General features: G+C 43.9%; 1 protein-coding gene across 8 annotated transcripts in view; it reads left to right on the forward strand.

The window, feature by feature from the left end:
* mcf2l2 (MCF.2 cell line derived transforming sequence-like 2) overlaps positions 1-26,992 on the forward strand; it is a 135,817-nt gene that overhangs the window by 99,300 nt on the left and 9,525 nt on the right. For 5 of the 8 annotated variants that reach the window (XM_082956871.1, XM_082956876.1, XM_082956872.1 and 2 more), the window contains exons 18-28: positions 10,720-10,789; positions 10,887-10,979; positions 11,175-11,267; positions 11,706-11,831; positions 12,058-12,276; positions 12,876-12,968; positions 14,151-14,229; positions 15,818-15,872; positions 16,018-16,115; positions 18,386-18,484; positions 26,634-26,720. In XM_082956871.1, the coding sequence (XP_082812997.1) occupies positions 10,720-10,789; positions 10,887-10,979; positions 11,175-11,267; positions 11,706-11,831; positions 12,058-12,276; positions 12,876-12,968; positions 14,151-14,229; positions 15,818-15,872; positions 16,018-16,115; positions 18,386-18,484; positions 26,634-26,720 (1,112 nt within the window). The remainder of the gene's footprint in view (positions 1-10,719; positions 10,790-10,886; positions 10,980-11,174; positions 11,268-11,705; positions 11,832-12,057; positions 12,277-12,875; positions 12,969-14,150; positions 14,230-15,817; positions 15,873-16,017; positions 16,116-18,385; positions 18,485-26,633; positions 26,721-26,992) is intronic. The other 3 variants (XM_082956875.1, XM_082956877.1, XM_082956878.1) reach the window with 1 other exon arrangement.

Raw genomic sequence — 26,992 nt, forward strand, 5'->3', positions numbered from 1 at the left:
ATCTTAAATGTCACCGTTAGAGAAGTAATGTAAGAGAGAAAGAAGACGTTGTACTGAAACCAATGACAATGTAGACTCACAAAATGTGTATTTACTTTCATAACATTACGTTGTTTGTTGCTTTTATTTGTGTAATTATTTGAACTGAAAATATTCTGTAATTTTATGTATCATCATAATCATCATCACTCAAGTGTTCATCATATCCAAAAACCTCCAAAGTAATGATAGACAGTAGGGCTATTGCATATCTCACGTCAGTAATGGGCAAAGCGGAATGTTTTTTCCTAAATTCAGAAAAGTAAGGGAATTGCGCTCAGAATGTTGTCGATTTTTGTCAGGGTTACCCTCATTGGCTGATGTGCAATAAAACAGAGACACTCCCATGAACATCTGTGTGTGTCATCTCAAGTACAAGGTCCACAGAGCATGCGCAGACCAGCTGGCTGGAGGGTTTTACGGACATATTCAATCTCTCCTTATCCTAGTCTGTTGACCACACTTGCTTCAAGATGTCTACCATTGTTCCTGTACTCAATAATGCAAAGGTAACTGAACTAAATGACAAGTAGCTCACACTTCTGTCATCATGAAGTGCTTTGAGAGGCTAGTTAACCTCTATGGGCTAGGTGGGACGCTTGCGTCCCGCCTACTCAACAGCCAGTGTAATCCCGTGGCGCGATATTCAAATACCTCAAAAATGCAAAAACTTCAATTTTTCAAACATATGACTATTGTACACAATTTTAAAGACAAGACTCTCGTTGATCTAACCACACTGTCCGATTTCAAAAAGGCTTTACAACGAAAACAAAACATTAGATTATGTCAGCAGAGTACCCAGCCAGAAATAATCAGACACCCATTTTTCAAGCTAGCATATGTCACATAAACCCAAACCACAGCTAACTGCAGCACTAACCTTTGATGATCTTCATCAGATGACAACCCTAGGACATTATGTTATACAATACATGCATGTTTTGTTCAATCAAGTTCATATTTATATCAAAAACCAGCTTTTTACATTAGCATGTGACTAGCATGTGACTAGCATTCCCACCGAACACTGCCGGTGAATTTACTAAATTACTCACGATAAACGTTCACAAAAAGCATAACAATTATTTTAAGAATTATAGATACAGAACTCCTCTATGCACTCGCTATGTCCGATTTTAAAATAGCTTTTCGGTGAAAGCACATTTTGCAATATTCTCAGTAGATAGCCCGGCATCACAGGGCTAGCTATTTAGACACCCAGCAAGTTTAGCATTCACCAAAGTCAGATTTACTATAAGAAAAATGTTATTACCTTTGCTGTCTTCGTCAGAATGCACTCCCAGGATTTCTACTTCAATAACAAATGTTGGTTTGGTCCCAAATAATCCATTGTTATATCCAAATAGCGGCGTTTTGTTTGTGCGTTCAAGACACTATCCGAAAGGGTAAAGAAGGGTTACGAGCACGGCGCATTTCGTGACAAAACAATTCTAAATATTCCATTACCGTACTTCGAAGCATGTCAACCGCTGTTTAAAATCAATTTTTATGCCATTTTTCTCGTAAAAAAGCGATAATATTCCGACCGGGAAATCGTTTTTTATTACAAAGAGAGTGAAAGTAAAAGCATGCTATCCCCTCATGCACGAGCCTCAGTCTAATGGCCCTCTGATAGAGCACTTGCCAAACGTGCTAATGTGTTTCAGCCTGGGGATGGAATTACATCATTCAGCTTTTTCCCGCCTTCTGAGAGCCCATAGGAGCCGTAGGAAGTGTCACGTCATGCCGGAGATCCCCTGTATTTGTTAGAGATGATCAAGGAGGGCAAGAAATGGTCAGACAGGCCACTTCCTGTAAGGAATCTTCTCAGGTTTTGGCCTGCCAAATGAGTTCTGTTATACTCACAGACACCATTCAAACAGTTTTAGAAACTTTAGGGTGTTTTCTATCCAAAGCCAATAATTATATGCATGTTCTAGTTACTGGGCAGGAGTAGTAACCAGATTAAATCGGGTACGTTTTTTATCCGGCCGTGCAAATACTGCCCCCTAGCCCCAACAGGTTAAGGATCATATCACTTCCACCATACCTGACTGACACACTAGACCCACTTCAATTTGCATACCACCCCAATAGATCCACAGATGATGCAATCGCCATTGCACTGCACACTGCCCTATCACATATGGACAAGATGAATACATATGTAAGAATGCTGTTCATTGACTACAGCTCAGTCTTCAACACCATAGCACTTTCCAACCTCATCGTTAAGCTCGGGGCCATGGATCTGAACCCTGCCCTGTGCAACTGGGTCCTGGACTTCCTGACGGGCTGCCCCCTGGTGGCGAAGGTAGGAAACAACATATCCACTACGCTGATCCTCAACACAGGGGCCCCAATAAGGGGTGTGCTCAGCCCCCTCCTGTACTCCCTGTTCACCCATGACTGCATGGCCACGCATGCCTCCAACTCAATCATCAAGTTTGCAGTCGACAGAGGTGTATTAGGCCTGATTACCAACAATGATGAGACAGCCTACAGGGAGGAGGTGAGGGCCCTGGTGGAGTGGTGCCAGAAAAATAACCTCTCCCTCAACGTGAACAAAACAAAGGAGCTGATCATGGACTTCAGGAGACAGCATCCACATAGATGGTGCTGCAGTGGAGAAGGTGAAAAACTTCAATTTCCTCGCCGTACACATCACTGATAATCTGAAATGGTCCACCCACACAGCCGGTGTGGTGAAGAGTGCGCAACAGTGCCTCTTCAACCTCAGAAGGCTGAAGAACTTTGTCCTGGCCACTAAGATCCTTACAAACTTTTACAAATGCACCATTTGAGAGCATCCTGTCGGACTGTATCACCACCTGGTACGGCAACTGCACTGCCCACAACTGCAGGGCTCTCCAGAGGGTAGTGCGGTCTGCCTAATGCATTACTGGGGGCACACTGTCTGCCCTCCAGGACACGTACAGTACCAGATGTCACAGAAAGGCCAAAAAGATCATCAAGGACATCAACAACCCAAGCCACGGTCTGTTCACCCCACTATCATCCAGAAGGCAAGGTCAGTAAAGGTACTTCAAAGCTGGGACCAAGACAATCGTATATTCACCCTTGGCAATTTTCTCATCCTCCATCTCACTTTGACCCGCGTGTTGACATCAGAGGATAAACTACTATTACCATCGATTTCTCTACTTTCAATTTCAATAAATCGCGGACTGTCGGCTACACTTGACACACTAAACTTTTACCATAGCTTGTAGGTAGACAGACCAAAACGTCTCTGCAAAGAAAAGAGTGTTCAAGCAGAGGCGTTGTAATGCCTTCATCGACTTGATTTTGTGTATAGATCAGACTTCTGGCTAAACAGAATTACATTTTTCCTCCGTCTTTTCTTACATTTTCTGAAGTGTTGCAAACTAGCTAGCATACGGAACAACTTTCTACATAATATGGCCTACCTGGTCAGAAAACAGTGATGAACATAACATGTCACACACCCTTCAATGGGCGTGTGGGGGAGGGTTCTTGAAATGTCACATCCAATAAAAATCTTGCAGCTGGGAGCCAGCAGACCATTCAAACCACCATTGCGATACAAAATTCTCTAGACCACCAAGGGAGGTGTGACAACAACGCCATTTTGGAGGAATGGCAAAGCGAGACTACGTTGACCTCAACACCCTCTGGAAAGCTCTGCGGTTGCGGGCAGTGCAGTAGCCATACCAGGCTGTGATGCAGCCCGACAGAATGCTCTTGTTGGTGCATCTGTAGAAGTTTGTGAAGATCTTAGGGACAAAGACAAATTTATTCAGCCTCTTGAAGAGGCACTGTTGAGCCTTCTTTACCACACTGTCGGTGTGAAGCATTGTTCATTTAGGCACGCTTTTTAGATTTAGTCTAGTCTTAGTCATTTTGACAAAAATATAATTGCATTATGCTGCCATCTATCCATGGCTTTTGGTTTGGGTAAGTTCTAATCATCACCGTAGGAACAACATGTACTTCCTGATGAACCCAGTCACTGAGTCAGCGTATACTACAGTACTATTCATTGATGCGACCCGGAACATTTCCCAGTCCGCGGGATCGAAACAGCAGTGACAGTAACTAAAGAAAATTATCTTGAGACGTAAGCAGTCAGCATTTGATTGTAAGGTATTCCAGATCGGGAGAACAAAAGGACTTGAGTTCCTGTATGTTACCACAATCACACCATGAGTTGTTAATCATGAGACATACCCCTAAACCTCTGTGTTTCCTGGAGAGTTCCTGCTTCCTGCTCGCACGATGTAAGGAGAACCCCGCTGGCTGTATGGACGGGGACAATATATCCGGAGAGAGCCATGAATCTGTAAAACCGAGTATGTTACAGTCCCTTTATGTCTTTCTGGAAGGAGATCCTCACCCTGAGCTTGTCTATTTTATTTTCATGAACGTTAGAGAGTAACACGGAACCCAAACCAGCTGCGCACGTGCGCCATTGTGCATACATTTATTTTGTCCCCCCACACAAAATGCGATCAAGACACGCAGGTTAAATATCAAAACAAACTCTGAACCAATTAAATTAATTTGGGGACAGGTCGAAAAGCATTAAACATTTATGGCCTTTAGCTAGTTACCTTGCACTTGCTAGCTAATTTGTCCTATTTAGCTAGCTTGCTGTTGCTAGCTAATTTGTCCTGGGATATAAACATTGAGTTGTTATTTTACCTGAAATGCACAAGGTCCTCTACTCTGCCAATTAATCCACACATTAAACGGTCAACTGAATCGTTTCTAGTCATCTCTCTTCCTTCCAGGCTTTTTCTTCTCTTGACTTTATATTGCGATTGGCAACGTTCATAAATTAGGTGCATTACCGCCACTGACCTCGTTCGTCTTTCAGTCACCCACGTGGGTATAACCAATGAGGAGATGGCACGTGGGTACCTGCTTCTATAAACCAATGAGGAGATGGGAGAGGCAGGTCTTGCAGCGCGATCTGCATCAGAAATGGAACTGATTTCTATTGTAGCACTTGGCAACGCAGATGCTCGTTGGCGTGCACGAGCAGTATGGGGGTAATAATTGAATGACAGATTTTAAAATTTATTTTGCAGCGCACACGACGCGAGCGGTGTGGTCAGCCTGTAATATACACGGAAGCATTGGATGGTTTGCTCTTCACCTGAGTCTGACTAGATGTCACGCCCTGACCTGAGAGAGCCGTTTTTCTCTGTTTGGTTAGGTCAGGGTGGGATATGGGGTGGGCATTCTATGTCATATATTTCTTTATGTTTAGCCAAGTATGGTTCCTAATCAGAGGCAGCTGTCTATCATTTTTTCTGATTGGGAATCATACTTAGGCAGCCCTTTTTCCCACCTTCGGTTGTGAGATCTTGTTTTTGTACAGCTCTGTGTAAGCCTGCAGAATGTAACGTTCGTCTTATTTTTTTCGTTATTTTGTTTAGTGTTCTGAGTTAAATAAAAGTAAACATGAGCACTTACCACGCTGCACCTTGGTCTCCTCCTTACGACGATCGTTACACTAGAACCCCACTTCTTCTCCGGCGTTGACGTTTTTGTGTTGCAACCGGGATGAGTGGGGCTGCCAACTGCCTCGGGATGTTCAAAGAAAGTGTCAAGTTCAGGGAAGTTGAATTTCTGGTGAGATCTAATATCCAAAAGTTATTTTTGACTATAGGTAATAATACTAGAAAGATAGTGTAAGAAATAACTGCCCCATCTGGCCAGGGAAAACAAAGCGGTAACGTTATGTATTTATAGCCTAAGCCAATTTATTTAGAAAAACTCTGTTCTCATCGTAGCCCACCCAAAAAACGTTCTGCAACTTCTTAATCACTGTCATAACACACACAGAGATCGACTTAAAAGGTCCAGTGCAGTGAAAAACGTGGTTTTTCTGTGTTTCTATGGATATTTCCACACTATGATGTTGGAATAATACATAATACTGTGCAATTGTGAAAATTATGTTAAAATCCTTTTAGTGTAAGATTGAGTGAAATTTCTTCCTGTTTTGGTGGGATGGAGTTTTGGCCTGCTTGGTGTCATCACCACACAGTAAATTAGTTAATAAACCAATAAGAAGAGAGTTCTAAACCTCTCTGCAAATAGCAGCTGTTTTTTTCCCACTCTGACCATTCCAAGGCAGTCCTAGCAAAATTCTTGCTTGAGAAATTGCTCTTCGCTAAGAAGCTGCCACTTTCAAAAAGTGGGACACTAATCCGGACATTTGTAAGAAATCCCACTACGCCCTCCAATGAATCATCAAACAGGCAAAGCGTCAAGATCGAATCCTATTACACCGGCACTGATACTTGTCGGATGTGGCAGGGCTTGCAAACTATCATGGATTACAAAGGAAAACACAGCCGCGAATTGACCAGTGACGCGAGCATCAGCAAGACAAAGGAGCTGATCGGGGACTACAGGAAATGGAGGGCCGAGCCCGCCCCCATCCACATCGACAAGGCTGTAGTGGAGCAGGTCGAGAGCTTCAAGTTTCTCGGCGTCCACATCACTAAGAAGTTATCATGCTCCACACACACCAAAATGGCCGTGAAGAGGGCACGCAAGAGGAGGCTGAAAAGATTCAACATGGGCCCACAGATCCTCAAATGTTATATAGATGCACCATTGTTAGGATCTTGACCGGCTGCATCACCGCTTGGTATGGCAACTACTTGGCATCCGACCGCAAGGCGCTGCGGAGGGTAGTGCGCACGGCCCAGTACATCACTGGGGCTGAGCTCCCTGCCATCCAGGACCTCTATACCAGGCGGTGTCAGAGGACCTGAACCATCTCAATTGGGTTGAGGTCGGGTGATTGTGGAGGCGAGGTCATCTGATGCAGCACTCCATCACTCTCCTTCTTGGTCAAATAGCCCTTGCACAGCCTGGAGGTGTTTTGGGTCATTGTCCTGTTGAAAAACATATGATAGTCCCACTAAGCGAAAACCAGATGGGATGGCGTATCGCTGCAGAATGCTGTTGTAGCCATGCTGGTTAAGTGTGCCTTGAATTCTAAATAAATCACTGACAGTGTCACCAGCAAAGCACTTCCACACCATCACACCACCTCCTCCATGCTTCACGGTGGGAACCACACATGCGGAGATCATCCATTCACCTATTCTGCGTCTCACAAAGACACGGCAGTTGGAACCAAAAATCTTACATTTGGACTCATCAGACCAAAGGACAGATTTCCACCGGTCTAATGTCCATTGCTCGTGTTTCTTGGCCCAAGCAAGTCTCTTCTTCTTATTGGTGTCCTTTAGTAGTCGTTTCTTTGCAGCAATTCAAGCATGAAGGCAGGATTCACGCAGTCTCCTCTGAACAGTTGATGTTGAGATGTGTCTGTTACTTGAACTCTGAAGCATTTATTTGGCCTGCAATTTCTGAGGCTGATAACTCTAATGAACTTATCCTCTGCAGCAGAGGTAACTCTGGTTCTTCCATTCCTGTGGCGGTGCTGATGAGAGCCTGTTGACTGACCTTCATTGACTTACCTTTAAGGCATAAAGTAATGATGAACTGTCGTTTCTCTTTGCTTATTTGAGCTGTTCTTGCCATAATATGGCATAATATACAACCCTACCTTGTCACAACACAACTGATTGGCTCAAACTCAATACGAAGGAAAGAAATTCCACAAATTATCTTTTAAGAAGGCACACCTGTTAATTGAAATGCATTCCAGGTGACTACCTCCATGAAGCTGGTTGAGAGAATGCCAAGAGTGTGCAAAGCTGTCATCAAGGCAAGGGGTGGCTACTTGAAGAATCTTATCTCAAATATATTTTGATTTGTTTAACACTTTTTTTGGTTACTACATGATACCATGTGTTATTTCATTGTGTTGATGTCTTCACTATTATTCTACAATGTAGAATGTTAATGTCCCTTGCCCACTTCACTTCTTCTATTGAAAATGAATAGCTTTCCGTAGTGTCATTGCCCACATCATCTTCAGTTAATACGTACGGTGAGAGCAATAGGATAAAGTGGCTTGTGCTCTGCTTGCCCTGACCAAAAGTTACGCTTCCAGTGTAGCAGAGAAACAAAATATACTGCTTTTGTGACGCCCCAGTACAGTGCCTTCAGAAAGCATTCATACCCCTTGACTTATTCTACATTTTGTTGTGTTACAGCCTGAATTCAAAACATAAAATATGTTTTTAGACATTTTAGCAAATTTATTGAAAATGTAATACAGAAATATCTCACTCCACTGAGTCAATACTTTGTAGAAGCACCTTTGGCAGCAATTACAGCTGTGAGTCTTTCTGGGTAAGTCTGGGTAAGAGCCTTCCACACCTGGATTGTGCAACATTTGCCCATTATTCTTTTCAACATTCTTCAAGCTCTGTCAAATTTGTTGTTGATCATTGCTAGACAATAATTTTCAGGTCTTGCCATAGATTTTCAAGTAGATTTCATTCAAAACTGTAACTCTGCAATTCAGGAACATTCACTGTCGTCTTGGTAAGCAACTCCAGTGTCGATTTGGCCTTGTGTTTTAGGTTATTGTCCAGCTGAATGGTGAATTGATATCCCAGTGTCTGGTGGAAAGCAAACTGAACCAGGTTTTCCTCTAGGATTTTATTCTTTAATGATTACAAGCATATCCATAACATGATGCAGACATCACTATGCTTGAAAATATGGAGAGTGGTACTCCGTGACGTGTTGGATTAGCCCCATACATAACTCTTCGTATTCAGGAGATAAAGTTCATTTATTTGCCACATTTTTAGCAGTTTTACTTTAGTGCCTTATTGCAAACATGATGCATGTTTTGGAATATTTTTTATTCTGTACAGGCTTCCTTCTTTTCGGTCGGTCATTTAGGTTAGTATTGTGTAGTAACTACAATGTTGCGCCATCCTCAGTTTTCTCCTATCAGCCATTCAACTCTGTAACTGTCTTAAAGTCACCATTGGCCTCATGATGAAATCCCTGAGCGGTTTCCTTCCTCTCCGGCAACCGAGTTAGGAAGGATGCCTGTATCTTTGTAATGACTGGGTGTATTGATACACCATCCAAAGTGTAATTAATAACTGCACCATGCTCAAATGTATATTCAATGTTGTCTTTTTTTACCCATCTACCAATAGGTGCCATTCTTTGCGAGGCATTGGAAAACCTCCCTGGTCTTTGTGGTTGAATCTGTGTTTGAAATTCACTGCTAGGTTGAGGGACCTTTACAGATAATTGTATGTGTTAGGCACAGAGATGAGGTAGTCATTCTGTCAGATGTCAGTTGTGCGGAGGTGAGGATAGAGTCAGGCACAGGACACAGAACTGAGTAAAATAATGTACTTTACTCTCGGAAAAAATCATAAACCAATAATCCACGCAGGGCATCCTGACACAAACAACTAACACGAAGACAAGAAAACAATCATGCACAAAACATAATGAGAACCAGAGGGTTAAATAGGGAAATAATCATAACGAGATGGGAACCAGGTGTGAACACTCAAGACATAACAAATGGAAAAAGAAACGTGGATCGGTGGTAGCTAGAAAGCCGGTGACGACGACCGCCGAACGCCGCCCGAACAAGGAGAGGCACCAACTTCGGCAGAAGTCGTGACACATTCAATAATCATGTTAAACACTAATATTGCACACAGGGTGAGAATGTAGGCTTGCTACAACAGAGGGGTTGAATACTTATTGACTCAAGACATTTCAGCTTTTCATTTTGAATGAATTTGTAAAAAATTCTAAAAACATAATTCCACTTTGACATTATGGGGTATTGGGTGTAGGACCAGTGACACAACCTCACTTTAATACGTTTTAAATTCAGGCTGTAACCCAACAAAATGTGAAAAAAGTCGAGCAGTGTGAATACTTTTTGAAGGCCCTGTAGCTATGTTAGGCTGCTGGAATTATTTGCAGTAAAGTTTTTTTTAGCACAATCCGTTATTCTGTTACCAGGCTTTGCATCTGCACTGTTCTTCCAGTAAATATGTTTTTGTAAAATGTTTATAGGAATTTGTTAAAAGTAGTCCTTGTGTATAGAGTTGTATAGTTTGCAAAGTTAAACAATCATTGGGTTTTGTTTGACATGCTTTTTAAATTGAAGAATCTGAGAGTCAGCATCATTCTGTTACCTTGGAATCGCCCTATGTAATATACTTATCACATCCCGTGCACCACCAAAAAATACTAGATGTTGAGAGAATAATGTTCTTCCTCTCATTTGGGTTGCTGACACCTGGTTTGCAACATGGGGCTGAGGGAACATAGACATGGTCCCGTTTAAGGCTGGCGTGCTGGAATTCCTTGCATTTTTGTTTTCAGTTTTTTTAAAACTTGCCCGACTGCTCAGTTCACTCACCCCAGGAAATAAGGCAACCCTTAAGGTCCCTGCTACAAGTAGGTTCCGCAGTTTTACCTGCATTTAACCATCAGGAGAAAGAAAATTGCAGACCGGCATCTCCGGCTTCCCTAACATCACAAACATTCCAAACAGAAGTGCACAGACTCTGCCCACAAGCTATTATTTTCCAAACCAATCTTTACTCTACACTTCCGCTTTACTTCCCAGCATAGGAAATGGCAATCTGATGAAACTGAATGTGCAGTTGCTATGCAATTGTATCCAATGTTATGCTTTATGTGCCTTGTAAAGTGCAAACAGGAAATGTGTAATTGAGTTCACTTATTCCTTGTTGTTCACAGGACTTTTTTCAAAGAGCTTGAAAATTGCATGGAGAGGCCAGAGTTGGTGGGGACTTGCTTTTTGAAAAGGGTGAGTTCCTTGTGTTAATGTCATTTGGAAACTGAAGGCCATTTACTGTGCTGTTACGGTGTGTTGCAGTGCAAAGTCTGTGTGTGTCTCTCTCCAGAAAGAAGAGCTGCAGATCTATGAGAAATACTGTCAGAACAAGCCCCGATCAGAGGCACTGTGGAGACAGTGTGGTGACAGCCTGTTTTTCCAGGTGACTCCCCTTCCCTATGTGTCTCAGTGTTAACATGGTTATGATATAGTATTCCACTATATGATGGTGTCAGTTTACATTAAGCAACATGTCATTGGACAAACTTACATTTTCTGTTTGGATGACTAAAATTATAACATTGACTTAACACAAATGATTGCAACTAGAAACATTCTGTGATGTTTGTTACTGCAGGAATGTCAGAAGAAGCTGGACCACAAACTCTCCCTGGATGCATATTTACTCAAGCCTGTGCAGAGGATCACCAAGTACCAGCTGATGCTCAAGGCAAGTTTATCACGGTCAAATCTCTCACCTTAGCACCATACAATCAAGCCTTCCACATCAACACACAGATAACATATACTATGCTCAAACTTGATCCTTGGACTAACGTGCAGAGCACTTCATTCAGTCCTAATCTGATTGGAAGTCTCAAGTATATGTATTTGTCATGCCTAGTGCACCTTGATATCTTGCAGTAAAACCACCCACACAGTTAGGTCAGTACCTGTAGCCATGTTGCTGAAAAGACACAGCTGAATGGATATTGAATAGTATAAGTTGCTGTTGGTTTTAGAGTGGTTTCTTTGCAGTAGCCTGTGTGGTTGGAAAGCCTTCATTCTGAAACTTGGTCTGTTGTTAGTGTAGGAGTAAGCCAAACACTGAAAGATATATTATTTATCCAACTTCACTTTGACCCTACCGGCTCTGTTCCCCTTCTAGGAGATGCTGAAATGCAGTAAGAATCAGGAGGGTACTGCTGAGTTGGAGGAGGCCCTGGCCACCATGCTGGACATCATCAAATCTGTCAATGACTCCATGCATCAGATCGCCATAACAGGATTTGAGGTCAGTATGACTGGGCTGGAGTTTAAGGGTGTGAAAAATCAGTTTGATGCCTATCTTAGAGTGGATCTGCTGGGCTGTGGGAAAGTTATAGGAAACCCTGCCGTAAATGAGTTTGACTAATCGGGCGGAGAGAGACTGTCATGGCTAGGCTGTATAGATGTATAGAGGGTGTACTGTATGTACGTGGGTGTGGGACTGATGGCATCTGTGTCTCTCTCACCCCCAGGGAAACCTTAGTGAGCTTGGGAAGCTTCTGATGCAGGGCTCGTTCAACGTGTGGACGGACCACAAGAAGGGCCACAGCAAGGTGAAGGACCTGGCCCGCTTCAAGCCCATGCAGAGGCACCTGTTCCTCTACAACAAGATGCTGCTCTTCTGTAAGAAGCGGGAGGAGACCACGGACGAGAAGCCATCCCCCTCCTATAGCTTCAAGCACTCACTAAAGGTGAGGTCGGTTGGTGGGGTCAGTTCTTGTTGGACAAACATAACCTGTGTGTATATACAAACATCACCTTTTGTGTAAGAGAACTATTTCTGACCTGAAATTGAAACAAGAAAGCATGTGCTAAGTCCATTTGCTTGACTGTAGGGCCATACTGCCCACTATCCTACACTAAGTTCCCCCGCCTCAAATGGAAACTTCACAGTGGCTCTCTCATACCCCTGAGAACCTTGGTATTCACTGTCACTCCCCATATTTCAATTCAAGCTTATCTAGACGCATGAAAAATTAAGGCAGTAAACAGGGCCCTACGATGACAGGAACCTTTCATCACTGGGATCCTGGAACAACCATTTGTTTTCTTGAGGAAACCTTTGAACTTGTTTTCTGCTCCCACTCGCTGGCTAGTGTGCATGTAACCAACTCAATGAATAGTGCTACTCATCGCTCAATAGAAGTGAAAAGACACATTTCAGCTTGTAGAAAAAAAGCTGTAGCAGTTCACATTGAAGAATATAAGGGCATCATAGTGTGAATCAGCGGTGTAAATCTAAAATATAAAGCCGTCACTGTTTTTAACCACAGCCTTGCCTTTGTTTCAGATGAGTGCCGTGGGAATCACAGAAAATGTCAAAGGAGACATTAAGAAGTTCGAGGTCTGGTATAACGGCAGAGAGGAAGTCTATATCATTCAGGTACATGTCCATATAGTTTCTGTGTAAAAAAAAAAAACTTCCAAAACATATCCATTATTCCCATTTGATATTACCAGTTATTCTAAAGAATTCTAAATACATACTAGATAAACTTGATAAAACTGTGATTCAGCAACATCCTTTACTAAGTAGCATACAGTGCATTCGGAAAGTATTCAGACCCCTTCCCTTTTTCCACACTTTGTTATGTTACAGCCTTATTCTAAAATGGATTACATTTAAAAAATCCTCATTGATCTACACACAATACCCCCTAATGACAAAGCGAAACAGGTTTTTGAAAATGTTGCAAATGTATTATAAAATAAAAAACAGATACCTTATTTACATAAGTATTCAGACCCTTTGCTATTGGACTCGAAATTTAGCCTAGGTGCATCCTGTTTCCATTGATTATCCTTGAGATGTTTCTACTACTTAATTGGAGTCCAACTGTGGTAAATTCAATTGATTGGACATGATTTGGAAAGGCACACACCTATCTATATAAGGTCCCACAGTTGACAGTGCATGTCAGAGCAAAAACCATGCCATGAGGTTGAAGGAATTGTCGTTAGAACTCCGAGACAGGATTGTGTCGAGGCACAGATCTTGGTAAGGCAACCAAAAAATGTCTGCAGCATTGAAGGTCACCAAGAACACAGTGGCCTCCGTCATTCTTAAATGGGAAAAGTTTAGAACCATCAAGACTCTTCCTAGAGCTGGCCGCCCGGCCAAACTGAACAGTCGGGGGAGAAGGGCCATGGTCAGGGAGGTGACCAATAACCCAATGGTCACTCTGACAGACATCCAGAGTTAATCGGTGGAGATGAGAACCTTCTAGAAGGACAACCATCTATGCAGCACTCCACCAATCAGGCCTTTTTGGTAGATTGGCCAGATGGATTCCACTCTTCAGTAAAAGGCACATGACAGACCACTGGAGTTTGCCAAAAGGCACCTAAAGGACTCAGACCATGAGAAACAAGATTCTCTGGTCTGATGAAACCAATCCCTTTGACCACTGGGTGGCAGTGTTGCCCTATGAAGAGTAGCCACCCACAGACATCATTCTCACAGAAAAATCTATTGTCTGGTGTGAGACAGGCTATAGAGTAAAACCTCAGGGTGTTTATATATATATATATGTGTGTATAACTGTGTGTTTGTGTGTCTCCACAGGCTCCCTCCATGGATGTGAAGAACATGTGGGTGTCAGAGATCCGAAAAGTTCTGACGGGCCAGCTCGAAGCTTGCAGAGGTATACAGTGTGTGGGGGTTCTCTCTAGGCATATTCAAACCACCCTCTCTCTCATACAGCACTAGACATCTGAACACAGCCCTGAACCCTCTCAGACTGCTGATGTGAATGTTAAGCAGTGGGAGGGGGGGGTTATTCAGTGTTGGAGGAGAGCTGATTTAGAGTTAGGGGAGGCAGGTGGACAACTGTTTGTGAACACATACCTGACCCTGACGGTACAGTCCACTCACTCACATACACACACATACACACTCCTCTCCCTCCACCACCCTCCAGCAGTATGCATCAATCGCCGACTGTTCCGCTCTGAAGCTCCTGACAGTCAGGAAAACGACCCTCTGCTCTGTCTACACTCGGCTGGACTGACAAGCTGTGTGTATGAGAGAGAGAGGATGTGTGTGTGTGTATGTGAGGGGACTGAGTAATGACATAGCAGCCCTCATATGAAGCAGAGTGAGAGAAAGATGCTCTGGCCTGCTGGAGGGTTGGAGGTGATTTACGCCTGTCTCGGCTGGCGAGCGGGGGGAGGGGGAGGGCAGCACGTAGCAGAAAAGAGCGGCACACAAGATAAGCCACTGTGTGCGGTATTAAAAAGCCCGGCGATGTGGGGTTTGTGTAATAGCAGGACAAGGCCAGTATACAGACCATCCAGCTCCAGCAGTGGCTTGTACTGAGGATACCGGCTGCAGCTGTTTGATTTGATGACTCCCCTGGGCCTTGGCAGTTAACTGTCCTGTCCTCCTGTTAAAGGTCCAATGCAGCCATTTTTCTTTCAATATCAAATCATGTCTGGGTAACAATTAAGTACCTTACTGTGATTTTTTTTTCAATAAAAATTGTCAAAAAGAAACAAAAATAGCTTTTTAGCAAAGAACTATTTCTCAAGCAAGAATTTTGAAAGGACTGTCTGTGAGTGGTCTGAGTGGGGAGGGGAATACTGAAAATGAGAGGTTTGGAACTATCTTTCTTATTGGTCTATTAAATAATGTACTGCCTGCCTTGGTGACGTCACCAGGCAGGCCAAAACGCCATCCCACCAGAAGAGGCTGAAATTCCAGGCGATCTTTTCAAACAGCTCTTACACTAAAAGGGCATTATCATAATTTTCACAATTTCACAGCATTATTCCAACCTCATAGTGTGGAAATGTAAATAAAACACAGGAGAATCACATTTTTGACTGCACTGGGCCTTTAAAGACACGGATTAGTGGCTTCCATTCTGTCTGCACCACTGTTTTGGTCTATGGCTTCAGGTCTGACTGCGCTGTTTTGGTCCACGGACTCTCCTGTGGCTTATGTGACCCCTGGGATTTCTCCTGTTTTATCGCCTGGCATTGAAACACATAGGTTTATCAACCTGCTTTTGACTGCAGGTTTCTCACACAGTCCTACACACAGTGTGACATACACAAGCATGCAAACACATGCGCGTGCACACACACACACTTGCATACCTAAGATCTCACCTAATAAATTCACCTCACTGACCTTTTTATGTCAATTTAACCTAATCTAATATCCCTTTCATTCCATTGAAAATAAATCTACTTTCTATTCCAATGCCATTTTCTTTTCTCCATTCACAGAGGCTAGTCAACTCCATCAGAAGATCACTGAGAATGTGTATCATGCTCCCATGAGGTAGAGTACTCCGTCTCTCAACGTTTTCATCATGTCCTGTGATTGAATGGCGGCACCGCACAGATGCTCTCAAGGATAGTGAATGTAACACTTCTACAGTGGCTGTGTGATTGACTGTCCTATATCTCTTGTCTCCTCCACTCAGAAACATGCGCAAAATGGCCCTGAGGCAGTCGGACTCGTCTAGCCCGGAGACAGGCTTCAGGAGGAGCAACCCTAGCCCCAACATGAGACAGAAACGAGGTGAGATGTCACACAGCCGCAGCCAGTCCCGCCAGGCCCCCGGCCCTGCCAAACCAGCATCCACTCAGCTCCGCTGACTGGAAACAAAAGGCAGCAACTTCCATGTACAAATCATCCCATAATGGCATTATGAAAGACACCACACTGATGGCACAATTAGCTGGGATGTTTTATCTGGGCTCTAACTATTACTGGCTCCAACTCTTTCTGTCTCGGCATCAGCCCAAGCCAACCCCTCACCACCACTTCCCTCTGATCGCTCACTACATACACTATACTGGCAGATGAGGATGAGGTAATGGGTAAGATTTCACGCTGTGTAGAGCCCGGCGGCAGAGCACTGCTGCATCACAGTGCGAGGGAGCTGGGATAACGGTAGTCTTCCAGGGAGCGGCTGTTGGTGGTTAGAAGAGGAGAGTTGCTCTTTGACTCTGGATGTGGTCAGTGGCTGGACATCCCTAGCTCTAGGAGTAAGTGGATCCGACAGGTGCTTAGTCCTGGGTGCATGAGGGCCTTTATTACCCCCACCACAGACTCACAGAGGAAATCTATGAAATCTCTCCCATTCTCCTCTGTGGGAAAGGAATATTACAGAAGCTGGTTGAGCAATGGTGTTTTTCAGTACCAACCTTACACTAAAATGTCTACATTATTCATTTAGTTACACAACTGCAGTACAGTATGGTTTTGACTACAATGAGTTTTGAACTGTGGTCTGGTGGAACTTTTTAGTTTTGACCCATATGTAACTGATGCCAACCATTTCCCTGATTGGGACTGTTTCCTTTTGGGTCAGAAGGACCCACTCCAGAGGTCGTGACCCCAAATACTGTAGTCCCACTAGTACACCTCCCACTATACCTCCCCAGTCTTCCGGGGTTAGTCTGACTAGCTGTTAGATTCTGCCAACGGTACGGTATACACCACACTCAGATAGTCTGATGAAAGGCTTTCCCATTCTTTATTTATAAAAAATAATTTCACTCCGCTTTTCTCCCCAATTTCGTGGTATCATCACTGCAACTCCCGTACGGACTCAGAAGAGGCGAAGGTCGAGAGCCATGCGTCTTCCGAAATACAACGCCCGCTTAACATGGAAGAGGAAACACCGTACACCTGGCGACCGCGTCAGTGTGCACTGCGCCTGGCCCGCCACAGGAGTTGCTAGTGCGTGATGAGACAAGGATATCCCTGCCAGCCAAACTCTCCCTTAACCCGGACGACACTGGGCCAATTGTGCGCCGCCCCATGGGTCTCCCGGTCGCGGCCGGCTGCGACAGAGCCTGGACTCGAACCCAGAATCTCTAGTGCCGCAGCTAGCGCTGCTATGCAGTGCCTTAGACCACAGCGTCACTCAGGAGGCCCTGCTTTCCCATTCTTAGTCAGTCTACTGTATTCTCTCTCATAGTTGTCCAAAAGCTCTGATTTATTTTCTAATCTCAAGATCTCCAGAAGGCCAGAGTAACCTCAGAGGACAGAAGCAGCAGCTGCGTTGACATCTCTCTGTTTGGCAGCTTTGTCAGAGGTGTGAGACGAGATGAACCTGGAAGTTGTGATTATTCTGTGTTCTCACAATCAGAAGGTGATAATTATGTACATGATAATATGGACATTTTGAGCGGTCCTCCAGGGCAGGTAGTTCAAGTGTCCTTGAAATCACACACTCTCCAAGACAAGCTGTCCATTTTGAAAAAGTGTAAAACTGTCTTCTAGTTTTGGCATTGGCAGGTGTCTAAATCCTTATACCCATGCAGTTCCAGCATGATTGTGGAGGACTCTTCTCTTCCTAATGCAGGTTGTGTTGATGGAACATAGAGGGGTAAATCATGGATCAGATTTGTCCATATGATGAAAGTCTCCAGGAAATTCCATGGCAAACTTATTATGCATCTCAGAGCTCTGTCAGCATTGTGATTAGACCAGAGAGAGACCCTTTTAGTGGAGATGAGAAAGATCTAGATAAAAGCTATCATTAAGGACCATCTGTCTCCAGCATAATCTTACAAACATATTTTTTTACAACCTTGTCAGCACTCTTCAAACTTGTGACAATTTGAATATATTTTCAGAAATAGGTTTAGGTTGGTCTACACCTGATCTTTGAATCAGTTTTCATGCAGACTCAAGTGTGGGTGGTTGAATAGAGGTCTCCATAATGTCCAGGATTGTCATGGTATCCATTACTCTTACAAAGTCGTACCTCAGGCTTTCTCTCTACCCTCTGCTTCTGCTTTCTCCTTTACCGTTTTCCTCTCCCTTTCCCTCCCTAGCTGAGGCTTCTGCAACTAATAACCCTGACCACAATGCTGCTCTTGCTAGAAAGCGCTTCACCTTGCAGGGCCTCTCCAATAGAAGGTCTCTTCCCTCAGGTAAAGAAGCCATGACATCTCCACTGACCTGCTCACCCTGTCCTTATCACCACCCTGTCCTCATCCCCTCTTTGAAGAGGTCCCACTCATTGTGTTGTATACAACTTCACCTACTCTCATTCATTCTCATTGTTAGTCATTATCCTTAGCCTGCTACTCTGTATGTCTTTGTGCCGCAGGCAATGCTGCTAATACACACTGGTGCTTTCGCTCAGAGCAGAGAACTAGTGTATGTATAGTATGTCAGGCGGAGTCAGAGGAAGGACCAACATATTGTCAAAGACTCCAGCCACCCAAGCCATAGACTGTCCTCTCTGCTACCGTACGGCAAGTGGTACCAGTGCCCCAAGTCTGGAACCAACAGGACCCTAAACAGCTTCTACCCCCAAGCCATGAGACTACTCAACAAGATTGCTAAATAGCTAATCAAATGGCTACCCAGACTACCTGCATTTACCCTTTTTTTGCAATGACTATGCACACACACTAGACTCTACCCACACACTTAAACATACTTACACCGACAACCCAACACACACATACACACACTACATATGCCCACTTTCACATATGCACTACACATGCATACTGATACCACACACACTTTCACACCGTATGCTGCTGCTCCTGCTCCACATACGCTGCTGCTACAGATCAATCTATTATCTATCCTGTTGCCTAGTCACTCTATCCCTATATATGTACTCAGTGGCTAGTTTATTAGATACACCCATCTAGTACCGGGTCGCACCCTCCTTTGCCACCAGAACAGACTGAATTCTTTGGGGGAAGGAAACATTGATCAATTGGTATCAAGGGACCTAATGTGTGCCAGGAAAACATTCCCCACACAATTACACCACTGCCACGAGCCTGTACTGTTGACACCAAGCAGGATGGGGCCATAGACTCATGCTGCTTACTCAGCATGACCCAACAGGAACTGGAATTCGTCGGACCACTCCTCAATTGTCCAGTGTTGGTGATCGCCTGCCCACTGGAGCTGCTTCTTCTTGTTTTTAGCTGATAGGAGTGGAACCCTATGTGGTCGCCTGTTGCAATAGCCCATCCGTGACAAGGACCGACGAGTTGTGCGTTCCAAAATGCCGTTCTCCATAACACATGCCATTATTTGCTTGTTTATGGACCGTCTGTTAGCTTGCACGATTCTTGCCATTCTCCTTCGACCTCTCATCAACGAGCTGTTTTCGCCCACAGGAATTCCGCTCACTGGATGTTTTATCTTTTTCTCTGTAAACCCTAGACATTGCGGTGTGGGAAAAGCCCAGGAGGCCGTCTGTATCTGAGATACTGGAACCGGCACGCCTGGCACTGACGATCATACCACGCTCAAAGTTGCTTAGGTCGCAAATTTCTCCCATTCTAACGTTCGATCGAATACGAACTGAATGCCTCGATGCATGTCTGCCTACTTTTTAGAGAACCACGGCCATGTCACTCACTGAGTGTATGTACATAGCTACCTCAATTACCTCGTACCCCTGCACATCGACTCAGTACTGGTACTCCCTGTATATAGCCATAGTATATAGTTATTAGTTATATAGTTATTTTTCTTGTTATTGTTATTCACTGTGTATTTATTTCTTGTCACTATTTTTATTTTGTATCTTAACTCTGCGTTGTTGGAAATTGTTGAACCCGTCAGTAAGCATTTCACCCTTAGTCTACAGCTGTAGTTTATGAAGCATGTGACAGATAACATTTGATTTGATTAGAATTTTCCAAATACTAGTATGTCTAGAGAACAAAGGGATTTCACATTTTCAAGACTATAGAACAACCTTGGCATCCAGGCAATGAAAACGCATGAAGGCTAAATTCGCAGACAGGTAGCCTTAGTAAATGTCAGCCTGTAATGCTTTTGACATTCAAAAGTGTATTAACATTTTTTTAAGAGGATGGTTTGATTCAAGGTTCTTCTCCACAGAATACATCCTTAATAACAATACTGATAACCTGATTAGCTACATCTGATTATATTTTACAACATACATTAGATTGCTTTTAGTTAAACAAACCAATTGAACAGGGAGATAGGTTTATTTTCTTACCACTTTGGTGCTATTACAGGGGTCTTGTGGTTTGTAAGTGGGCAATAACATTACTGTACATAATATGTCAGCATTTGTATGGTGATAATCTAATACTGTGTAGTTGACTCCATTCATGATGCAGAGCAGGCTAGCTGAAGAGAAATGGACACTGAGGGGGTGATGTTTTTGTACTTATTGGCCCGACGATGGTAATGCCTCGCTGTGAACTTGAGTTGTCGATAGATTTCATCTTGTTAGCATACCCCACCCCACCCATATCCCACCCAACCTAAACGATATCATGACCGCCATCGATAAAAGACAGTACTTGCAGCCGTCTTCATCGATCTGGCCAAGGCTTTTGACTCTGTCAATCACCGCATTCTTATCGGCAGACTCAACAGCCTTGGTTTCTCTAATGACTGCCTTGCCTGGTTCACTAACTACTTCTCAGATAGAGTTCAGTGTGTCAAATCGGAGGGCCTGTTGTCCAGACCCCTGGCAGTCTCTATGGGGGTGCCACAGGGTTCAATTCTCGGGCCGACTCTTTTCTCTGTATATATCAATGATGTCGCTCTTGCTGCTGGTGATTCTTTGAGCCACCTCTACGCAGACGACACCATTCTGTATACATCTGGCCCTTCTTTGGACACTGTGTTAACAAACCTCCAAACGAGCTTCAACGCCATACAACACTCCTTCCGTGGCCTCCAATTGCTCTTAAATGCTAGTAAAACGAAATGCATGCTTTTCAACCGATCGCTACCCGCACCCGCCCGCCCGTCCAGCATCACTCTGGACGGTTCTGGACGGTTCTGACTTAGAATATGTGGACAACTATAAATACCTAGGTGTCTGGCTACTGTAAACTCTCCTTCCAGACTCACATTAAGCATCTCCAATCCAAAGTTAAATCTAGAATTGGCTTCCTATTCCGCAACAAAACCTCCTTCACTCATGCTGCCAAACATACCCTCATAAAACTGACTATCCTACCGATCCTTGACTTTGGCGATGTCATTTACAAAATAGCTTCCAACACTCTACTCAACAAATTGGATGCAGTCTATCACAGTGCCATCCGTTTTGTCACCAAAGCCCCATACACTACCCACCACTGCGACCTGTATGCTCTCGTTGGCTGGTCCTCGCTTCATATTCATCGCCAAACCCACTGGCTCCAGGTCATCTATAGGTCTTTGCTAGGTAAAGCCCCGCCTTATCTCAGCTCACTGGTCACCATAGCAACACCCACTCGTAGCTCGCACTCCAGCAGGTATATTTCACTTGTCATCCCCAAAGCCAACACCTCCTTTGGCCGCCTTTCCTTCCAGTTACATTTACATTTACATTTAAGTCATTTAGCAGACGCTCTTATCCAGAGCGACTTACAAATTGGTGCATTCACCTTATAATATCCAGTGGAACAACCACTTTACAATAGTGCATCTAAATCTTTAAAGAGGTGGGGTTTCAGGTGTCTCCGGAAGGTGGTGATTGACTCCGCTTCCTTCTCGGATATACGCACTCTCCTCCTCTCACCTTTTCCCTTCGCTTGTGGACTTCAGTGCACAAGACAACAGCTGTCTGTGACCAAGTGGAAAAACCTTTCCAAGCCAAACTTTCATACAACAACCACTAAACACAGACTACATCTTTGTCACTATATTAGCAAACGTCATTGTCAACATGGCTACTAGAACTAACGCTTTATTAAAGTGTACAGCAAGCAGTTTAGCAGTTACACTGCCGGGACCTGTGGCAATAAATTAATAAAACCAAAAGCTTACCTTGACTTGGAAGAGTTATAGTGTTGGATAGCCATAGCCGGCTAACTAACATAGCATCCCTCTCTGTTTGAGCTGTGTGTTTAAGTAGGCTGAACTTGCTAGCTGCATTCGCTACCTAGGTACAGTGCATTCAGAAAGTATTCAGACCCCTTCCCTTTTTCCACATTGTTACGTTTCTGACTTACTCTACAATTGATCAAATAAATAAAATTCCTCTTCAATCTGCACACAATACCCCATAATGACAAAGAAAAAACAGGTTTGTCGAAATTCTTGTAAATGTATAAAAAAGGAAAAACAGAAAGACCTTATTTACATAAGAATTCAGACTCTTTGCAATGAGACTCGAAATTGAGCTCAGGTGCATCCTGTTTCCATTGATCATCCTTGAGATGTTTCTACAACTTGATTGGAGTCCACCTGTGGTAAATTCAATTGATTGGACATGATTTGGAAAGGCACACACATGTCTATATAAGGTCCCACAGTTGACAGTGCATGTCAGAGCAAAAACCAAGCCATGAGGCTGATGGAATTGTCCGTAGAGCTCAGAGACAGGATTGTGTCGAGGCACAGATCTGGGGAAGGGTACCAAAAACGTTCTGCAGCATTGAAGTTTCCCAAGAACACAGTGGCCTCCATTATTCTTAAATGGAAGACGTTTGGAACCACCAAGACTATTCCTAGAGCTGGCCGCCCGGACAAATTGAGCAATGGGGGGAGAAGGGCCTTGGTCAGGGAGGTGACCAAGAACCCGATGGTCACTCTGACAGAGCTCCAGAGTTCCTCTGTGGAGATGGGAGAACCTTCCAGAAAGACAACCATCTCTGCACTACTCCATCAATCAGGCCTTTATGGTAGAGTGGCCAGACAGAAGTCACTCCTCAGTAAAAGGCACATGACAGCCCGCTTGGAGTTGCCAAAAGGCACCTAAAGGACTCTCAGACCATCAGAAACAAGATTGAACTCTTTGGCCTGAATGCCAAGCGTCACGTCTGAAGGAAACCTGGCACCATCCCTATGGTGAAGCATGGTGGTGGCAGCATCATGCTGTGGGGATGTTTCTCAGCGGCAAGGGACTGAGAAACTAGTCAGGATAGAGGGAAAGATGAACGGAGCAAAGTACAGAGAGATCCTTGATTAAAACCTGCTAAGGACTTCAGACTGGGGCGAAGGTTCACCTTCCAACAGGACAACGACCTTAAGCACACAGCCAAGACAACGAAGGAGTGGCTTCGGGACAAGTCTCTGAATGTCCGTGAGTGGCCCAGCCAGAGCCCGGACTTGAACCCAATCGAACATCTCTGGAGAGATCTGAAAATAGCTGTGCAGTGACGTTCCCCATCCAACCTGACAGAGCTTGAGAGGATCTGCAGAAAAGAATGGGAGAAACTCCCCAAATACAGGTGTGCCAAGCTTGTAGCATTAAATCAAATGACAAAGACAAAATGTTCAGCTACCCGTTTAAGGGCGAGAGGTTACCACTCGAGTCACGAGTGTGAGATTTGGGATCAGACTAGAGCGTCTCTTTGGCTATCTGTTGAAACAGTAGACTCAAACTAACATTGAAAAACAACCGAGCTTCTGAACAAAATAATGTAAATAGCCAAGAAACACAAGGACAATTTCTAACTTTGTAGACTTTTGAACAATTAGACCAACAACTTTCATACCTGTGCACAGGATAGGATTAAATAGGATTCCTATTTCTTTGTGCGATTAGCAGCTATGAAACAAAACAGCAGACCGCAGCAATAAATTGCAACTCGCACGTGCACATACTTGACTTTTGATTTTTTATTCAGAAATGTAACGCACTGCAGAGCAAATTGACCACCCGCCAACATGGCTGGTGAAATAGGCAATACCTAAATCTACCCGCATTTGGCGGGTGGCGGGTGTTCTTTTTATGCCCCGTCTCTGATCCTTTGATTGGGTGGACAACTTCAGTTCATACTGCAAGAGCTCTGATAGGTTGGAGGACGTCCTCCGGAAGTCATCATAATTACTGTGGAAGTCTATGGAAGGGGGTGAGAACCATAAGCCTCCTAGGTTTGATATTTACAGTTGAAGTCGGAAGTTTACATACACTTAGGTACATTTTTCCAACAATCGTTTACAGACAGATTATTTCACTTATAATTCACTGTATCACAATTCCAGTGGGTCAGAAGTTTACATACACTAAGTTGACTGTGCCTTTAAACAGCTTGGAAAATTCCAGAAAGTGATGTCATGGCTTTAGAAGCTTCTGACCTCAGAAAAACAATTGTAGACCTCCACAAGTCTGGCTCATCCTTGGGAGCAATTTCCAAACGCCTGAAGGTACCACCTTCATCTGTACAAACAATAGTATGCAAGTATAAACACCATGGGATCATGCAGACGTCATACCGCTCAGGAAGAAGACGCATTCTGTCTCCTAGAGATTAACGTACTTTGGTGCGAAAAGTGCAAATCAATCCCAGAACAACAGCAAAGGACCTTGTGAAGATGCTGGAGGAAACAGGTACAATAGTATCTGTAAAACGAGTCCTATATCGACATAACCTGAAAGGCCGCTCAGCAAGGAAGAAGCCACTGCGCCAAAACCGCCATAAAAAGCCAGACTACGGTTTGCAACTGCACATGGGGACAAAGATCGTACTTTTTGGAGAAATGTCCTCTGGTCTGATGAAACAAAAATAGAGCTGTTTGGCCATAATGACCATCGTTATGTTTCGAGGAAAAAAGGGGAGGCTTGCAAGCCGAAGAACACCATCCCAACCATGAAGCACGGGGGTGGCAGCATCATGTTGTGGGGGTGCTTTGCTGCAGGAGGGACTGGTGCACTTCACAAAATAGATGGCATCATAAGGCAGGAAAATTATGTGGATATATTGAAGCAACATCTCAAGACATCAGTCAGGAAGTTAAAGCTTGGTCGCAAATGGGTCTTCCAAATGGACAATGACCCCAAGCATACTTCCAAAGTTGTGGCAAAATGGCTTAAGGATAACAAAGTCAAGGTATTGGAGTGGCCATCACAAAGCCCTGACCTCAATCCCATAGAAAATGTGTGGGCAGAACTGAAGAAGTGTGTGCGAGCAAGGAGGCCTACAAACCTGACTCAGTTATACCAGCTCTGTCAGGAGGAATGGGCCAAAATTCACCCAACTTTGTGGGGAGCTTGTGGAAGGCTACCCGAAACATTTGACCCAAGTTAAACAATTTAAAGGCAATGCTACCAAATACTAATTGAGTGTATGTAAACTTCTGACCCACTGGGAAGTGGGTCAGTTCTCTGCTGCCAATGACTGGAACGAATTGCAAAAATCACTGAAGTTGGAGACATATCTCCCTCACTAACTGTAAGCGTCAGCTGTCAGAGCAGCTTACCGATCGCTGCAGCTGTACACAGCCCATCTGTAAATAGCCCATCCAACCAACTACCTACTTCATCCCCATATTTGTTTTTGTTTTTCTGCTCTTTTGCACACCAGTATTTCTACTTGTACACCCTCATCTGCACATATATCACTCCAGTGTAAATTGCTAAATTGTAATTACTTCGCCACTATTGGCCTATTTATTGCTCACACTGTATACAGATTTTTCTATTGTGTTATTGACTGTACGTTTGTTTATCCCATGTCTAACTCTGTGTTGTTGTTTTTGTAGCACTGCTTTGCTTTTTCTTGGCCAGGTTGCAAATGAGAACTTGTCCACGATTTATCTTCATCTTCCTGCACTTCCTCGTGTCTCCTCCATTCATTGCATGTTTCTCAGTCCCACAGTCAACCGCCTGCCTGTTTGAACTCACTAATTTTATACAACTAAGAGAAATTAATCATCTTGAAGGGATAGTGCGCCATTTTGGCAATTAAGTCTCTGCGTGCCGTTTGAAGGAAGTTGAAGGTCATTTCTGGAGCCATTGCTAACTAGCATTAGCACACTGACTGGAAGTCTACAGGAACAGCTAGCATGCTTCTACTTCCTTCAAACTGTATGCAGAGACAAAATTACACTCCATGAGTTCATCTGACTCTGGGTAAGTAGAAAAAAGGGCTTAATTGCTAAAATGTCACACTATCCATTTAAGCTGGACAGTGTTTAGTGGGGAATCAACAGTGACAGTTATCACCAAGTCTTATATCAAATCAGAAGTCAATCCAGAGAAAAGGCAGGAATCCTCAAAGCAATATGCTCATTTAGCCTTGCCATTAAAATGCTTCTCTGTGCCTTCCTGTGCCATCCATCCCTCTCTCCCTCCCTCATATTGTTTTGCCCAGCTAATTGCTAACCCTGCCCTGCCTTTCACAGCCTGTCCTCCATCTAAGGTGACAGATGTCACGCGCCGCTTCTCTTTAGCCTCCTCTATCAGTGTCTCCGCCACCAGACGCACAAAAGGTACCTGATTGCCTGGGGTCTTTCGCTTTCTTTTTATCTCTCCTCCCGTCGCCATCAAACTTTTTAAAGTGTTTGAGAGCAGGTACAGACCGGTTAGTGAGGGGGCTCTTTGAGAGAGAGAGGGAAGGGAGAGAGAGCTAGAGATGTAGAGAGCAGGAGTCAGCTAAGGTAATGAGAGAAAAATATATTTTCTTAACAAGGCCTACCCATTTATGAATCTCATGATATTGATGAGATGATGAATAAAATCAGTCTTTCTCAGAAATGAAACA

Source organism: Salmo salar, chromosome 10 (genome assembly GCF_965601325.2).
Source record: "Salmo salar chromosome 10, fSalSal1, whole genome shotgun sequence".
In the NCBI taxonomy this organism is placed as follows: Eukaryota; Metazoa; Chordata; class Actinopteri; order Salmoniformes; family Salmonidae; genus Salmo; species Salmo salar.